Below are 6,000 nucleotides of genomic sequence, written 5' to 3' on the forward strand. Positions count from 1 at the left end.
TCCCTGCTGAGCAGGGAGCCAGACATGGGAGTTGATCCCAGGACCAAGATCATGACCTGAGCCAAAAGCAGATGCTTAGCCATCTGGGCCACCCAGGCACCCCTAAATTCTTATTTTTTAAAAAAGGAGTTGAACTATAGGATAATAGCATTAAGGAAAGAAGAATAAGGACGCTTTTACAAAACTTATGTACATTTTTTCAAAGATCTTATTTATTTATTTATTTACTTACTTATTTATTTGAGTGAGAGAGAGAGAGAGAGGAAGAGGCAGAGGGAGAGAGAATCCAAGCAGACTCTGCTGAGTTGAGCATGGAGCCTCATGCAGGGCTCGATCTCACAACCCTGAGATGATCTGAGCCGAAACCAAGAGTCAGATGCTTAACCCACTGAGCCACTCAGGCACCCCACAAAACTTGTGTACATTAAAAGAATTTTTTGAAAGTGGAAAAACATCATGAATACACTGGAGAAATATGGTATTTAAAGGTATTGAATCCTCTTGTAAATAAATATAAAGGTGTACACACACACATACATGCTGTCAGACTCAAATTCCTTAAGTTTGCCTTCAAGTTTTCTTCAGATTGGAGAGCCTGTACAATTGATTGTTGACAAAGTACAATGCTTAACATTTCTGAGTAGCCCATGTTACAGTTTCGACATCTGAAGAGGATAACTGACAAAGATCTCACAGAGTATTAACCAATAGGAAAGTGTCAATCTCTGCTGAGATTGTGATGAACTTTTGCTTAAAACTTGGTTTCTCTGTGGAATGCATCATCATTTTTTTTTTTCCAGAAACAGGTCCAAGCATTAAGGAACTGAGTCCAATTTCTCCACGTAAGTCTTCATGCATCTATTTCGAAAGGAAGCCTCCTGGGCTTTTTATAAGAATGAGTTGGTTATAGAGCATTTGGCAAACTTTGAGTTTTGATAAGAAGATCTCTGCTCTCATTCCCTGTCTCCCCCTTTTTTTCATAATCTCCTACTTTTTCCTTTCCTCTGTCCTTCCTTCATCCTCTTTCTTTTTTCCTGTCTGCCACTTTTAAATGTGAATTGGTGGACCCACTGGCATGTGTGGCCTTAATGGGAAGGTAGTAACTTACTTAGCTTTAGAGAGAGTTCATTATTTGTATACTTCTACCAGTTGTGATCTAAAACCGATAAATCACAGCTATGGGAGTGGTTTGCTTTACTTGTCATCGATAGTAGTTACCTGCTCAGGGAAACAGTGCTAAGGGAACTAGTTGCTGTCTTTTTGAGACGATCTCTAGTCCAGTGGGGGTGTGCAAGGAAAGGGGAGGAGGGGGGACTTGTAAGAAAAAAAAGAGAAGAGACCAACTACTACAGAATGATGCATTGGGATTTGTCTGAGCCAATTTTGTCACCATACAGAAGAAAATTCTGACCAAAAAATATTCCGGTGACTTACCCGTGGTTATAATTGGCATTCAGGCAGGACTATAACCTGGGCTTTCTGGCTTTGCACCCATAGCTCTTCTAGATGGTGTTGCCTTGTGGGGAGAATCTGTGCTTTTTTTCTTTCCTACAACTCTCTAGGTTAGTCTCCATGGCTCACCTCATACACATAACAGTCTGGCGAGTTCCTTTATGCAAAGCACTACACTGTTACAATTAAGTGTCTTACTTCAACAGTATCCCGAAAGAGTATCATGAACCCACAAAGAGACACATGTGGATATATTTCTTTCATACTGACCCAGCCTGATTTTCATAAATGACATCTCCATTTTTAGAATTTCAGAGGAGTTTTCCTCAAAACTTTCAGTGGTGCCCCATTTTTGCATCTGTAAGCATAAAAAGGCAAATCATCTTTTAATACCTACAGACTAAATTAAGTGGAGTGTATGGTTTGGTTCGTCTTAACCGCCAGAGTTCTTCCCAGTTCATATTCCTTCCTCGGAATCCCCAAACCTTCTACAAACTCCTTTTGTTTACTCCCTGCCTTCGGCAGGTGAAGCAATGCTATCCCCATTTCCAGAAGTTGACACACCAAAGGGCATATGGCTAGAAAAGTAGCCACCAGGACTTGGAAATTCCAAAATTCCAAAATCTTTGGCAGCATGGCATACTTTTCCTGAGCCCTTACAACAAGTTCTGGGGCTGCTCGGAGGTGGGGAGGGGGGTGTCACATTTGTCCATACAACCAGATATTTTACACTGAAGTAAGATGAAAGGCAAAGAGATTCAATTTACATAGAGATCAGCCGGAGTTGCTTCTGACTCAAGAGGAACATAGAAATGGGATTGAGATAGTAGGGAGATCCTACACCCTAAATTTACATTTTAAAAAATAGACACCCTAGAAATTTTATTCAACTGAAAACCCTTTCTCTTGGAAGCTGATTTTAACTTCTTATAAGTGATTCATAGAAGGTAGTTCTCTTAAATGAAAGGAAATGTTCTATTTCTGTGGCCTGGAATTAATTTCAAATATAAACATCTTTGCCAAGTGGAGGAACAATTGGTTCTATTTATATGTTTTGCTGACCATAAAACTGACATAACTCCACATTGAGAAGTATTTCCGTCCCCCTCATAGAAAGATCATGGTTAGAAGAGTGTCAAAAAGTAGGTTGTTTTAAATGACACAATACAGAATTGTTAGGATGGAGGGTTTGATCTGAGGGGACCAGCGAAACGTTAGAATCTATAGGAATAGTTGATCCTTACCTTATGTTTCCTCCTTGTCCACCCCCTATCTTCCTATTACCTCTCATACCTATAAATGTCCGCGAAAATGTATTTGTAGATTATTTGAAATGTGTTTTCTCGTCTCGTTGTTGCAAGTGTTTGATGAATAAGAAGCAATGTGCCACATTGCAATAATGGGAGCTCACTTCATTTTCCAAAGCATCTTCAAACTGAGGATGCAACCTGAGGCTATCTTGGAAATCTGATCATTTCATTTTTCTTTTGAGGAAAAAAAAATGTGCAAGTTTTAAAGACATTGCATTTGGTTGGGATTCTCATTTTGTCCTCATTTTCTTAGTCCGTGCCCAGCCTTCTTGACAGTGCTTGTGAAACAAATACAAAATTGCAACATCTGGTGCAGACTCACTGAAAGTATGTACTGGCTTCCCTTCCTTATAGCAGTTTTCCACGGTCTGGACACCCTCACCGTGATGGGCATTGCGTTTGCGGCGTTTGTGATCGGAGCGCTCCTGACGGGGGCCCTGTGGTACATCTATTCTCACACAGGTGAGTGTGACCATCGAATATTAGTTGGTGTGTGTCCTATGTGTCTGCCACACAGCAGACATTTCAGTGTTTCGTGACACGGATGAGTGGATGGAATAATAATGAACGAGAGAGAAAGGTCATTCCCACAGTTTGCACATGGACATATTTGGCATCAGTTGGGTTTTGCAAAAATATTATTTGCTTTAAGCACCGTTAGAAAAGGAATGTTTACACTATGCTAATTGCAGTTGAGATGTTGGTGAAGGTTAGCTACTAATAAAGCTATTCTGTGGTTAGGGTTTAATTAAAGAAAATTGATGTAGACAAAATGGAAATATAAACCCTTCCCTCAACGCTCAAGACTTCAGTACAGACGTATGAATGGGCAGGAAGTGAAAAAGGAAGCTAAGATTTTATTACCATATTTGCCAAGAGGCTGAGCACTGTCCACCAGAGTCCCCAATCTCAGTGACTTCAACCAGAATTTCTTGACCCTTTTAAAACCCATGCCATGTCCTCTTTTTTTTTTAAGATTTTATTTATTTGTCAGAGAGAGAGAGAGCACAAGCAGGGGGAGTGGCAGGCAGAGGGAGAAGCAGGCTTCCCACTGAGCAGGGAGCCTGATGCAGAGCTCAATCCCAGGACCCTGGAATCATGGCCTGAGCTGAAGGCAGACACTTAACCAACTGAGCCACCCAGGCGTCCCGCTATGTGCTCTTTGATAAGCATAAAATTCTCATGTCTTTCTTCTATAAAGTTATTTAAATTTTTTTAAAATATATTTTCATGAATTGCAAACAAAAATGGTGAAACAAAGCACTTTGTTTTCAAACTATGTTCCTCTTCCCCCAAAATTCTTATGTGCCCCCGCACCCTTCTCTTGCCCCTTCCCCTCAATCCCAAGGTTGAAACCTTCTGGCCTGAGCAGAGAACCTGTTCTGACCCCAGTACAGAGGGCAGGCCTGGCAAGGGGGTTCTAGTGCAGTGGGGAAGAAACAAATGGACTGCTTACTTCCTTCTTAGTTTCCATGCAGATAGATATAGCCAAGAAAGATATGCATTTGGGGGTATGTCTAGTGAGCTAGCTGGGCTTCTATGTCCTTGGATCCTTGCAGTTTACACTGTGAACCCAGGTAAATTGTGCTTGATTTATCAGAGTCCGTGGCAGGTTCAGCCTTTCTGTTTAGAATTTCATTAATTTTCCACTGAACCAATGAATGCCTTCATCTTTGGCCTTACCTTGCGCCATTCAACCAGACAATCTGAAAAGAAGACTGCTTTAAAGGGAGGAGAAGTACGGAAGGGCATTTTGAGAAGTCATATCTTAATCCTTACCAGAATTTTCACTTCAAATACTGCATCCTCCAACTGAGTCATTTTGGATTGTGGCAGAACGAATCCTTTTGTGCCTAGCTTGGGGAAGTCCCACAGTCCAAAGCAAAAGTTGAGGAGAGTGTAACAGTGGGGCTTTGAGTCCTCAGATTCTTGTTCCTAGTCAGTGATGTTTGAGGGAGGTATATTTCATATGAGAGAGAAAATACGACTCTTAACCTTACATGTAATGATTCTGAGGATATACAAACCACTGTGAATTGAGTTAGGAATAGTCTTTCTTGTGAACGGCTCATACAAAGCACCAGAAGGGACAGCTTTTAGCGGAGTAGCATTTTAGAATAAATACTTTGCCACGGGAATATGGACACATTCAGATCTCACACTAGCCGTTTCTCACAATCTTTCCCCATGTCCTGCGTGGCTAGGAGGTTCTAGGGCTGTTGGCAGCTTCTGCTGTATGTTGGGAATGAACTTGAAACTATGCCAAGAAGACTCTGTAGCCCTGAGGATTTTATATGGGCTTAACATGTGCCTGCTGAGCCCTGACTAGCCTTGGCCATTGAGCTACACCCTCAAACCCTGAGAGTTCATCTCAGGCCAGGTAGGGCCAGGAAGCCAGGTCCAGCTACCACATAGCCCTTGCTCTTGGCACACACCCCACTGAACTCACTCTGATAATCCCCAACTCTCGTGCACAGCCAAGCTCACAAACCTGATAAAAAGCCTTTATTGCTCTGCTCATTAAATTCCCAAGTTTATTGTTTCTGCTCCCTTCCCCCACAAATCAGAGACTGAAGGGGAGGTGTTTTTACATTTTGTTAATATAGAAATAGGCTTGGAAATAGATGAAAGAAAAACAAAACCCAAAAACCCTTCCTGTTATGGTTTCCAGCAATATAAGTTACACTGATTTGGAAGTTAAAAGGTTTATAGACACTGTCATTTGGGCTCTAACCCTGCTATCATCACATGTGATAAAGCTTCAGAATGACTTTTTACTAACAGACGTAGCCTCTGGTTCATTTTAAAGACTTCTCCTAAGGGAAGCCAACATCACATGAGTGTGAAGAAGGCTCGCTTCAGACCCCAGTGGTACTATCCTATCCAGAACTCCTTCGGTTTCATATCTGGATCAGCTAAGCGGCAAGTTTAGATGAAGAAAAATCATAATGCAGTAGCCAGTGGAGAGAAGTGTGTATACAAACACAGACTCAGTGCGTTCAATTTCTGCAGTAATCTAAGCTGTGGAACTTAGACCTTATATGGCATAATTTGGGGTTCGAGCAGCATCTGCCTCTGTGTCAGAAACAATCCTTAATTTAGACAGATTCTCTTTGATTACGCTTTCTGTTCCTTCTGAACACAAAGCACAAAACCAAGTCACATGTTTGAATTGGGGTTATCTATTTACATACCTGTAATGTGTGTTAGTCTAAGAAAGCTGGATCCCTCCTTTTTT

The 6,000-nt window shown here is 41.4% G+C and overlaps 1 protein-coding gene across 16 annotated transcripts in view; it reads left to right on the forward strand.

Moving 5' to 3' along the window:
* The window catches only part of TGFBR3 (transforming growth factor beta receptor 3), a 262,991-nt gene that overhangs the window by 183,811 nt on the left and 73,180 nt on the right, over positions 1-6,000 (forward strand). For 9 of the 16 annotated variants that reach the window (XM_064588827.1, XM_064588822.1, XM_054512746.2 and 6 more), the window contains 2 exons: positions 801-842; positions 3,117-3,224. In XM_064588827.1, the coding sequence (XP_064444897.1) occupies positions 801-842; positions 3,117-3,224 (150 nt within the window). The remainder of the gene's footprint in view (positions 1-800; positions 843-3,116; positions 3,225-6,000) is intronic. The other 7 variants (XM_064588823.1, XM_045897201.3, XM_064588829.1 and 4 more) reach the window with 3 other exon arrangements.

This window comes from Mirounga angustirostris, unplaced genomic scaffold (assembly GCF_029215605.1).
Source record: "Mirounga angustirostris isolate CCGP_5_RB_7025 unplaced genomic scaffold, mMirAng1.0.hap1 SCAF_4, whole genome shotgun sequence".
Lineage (NCBI taxonomy): Eukaryota > Metazoa > Chordata > Mammalia > Carnivora > Phocidae > Mirounga > Mirounga angustirostris.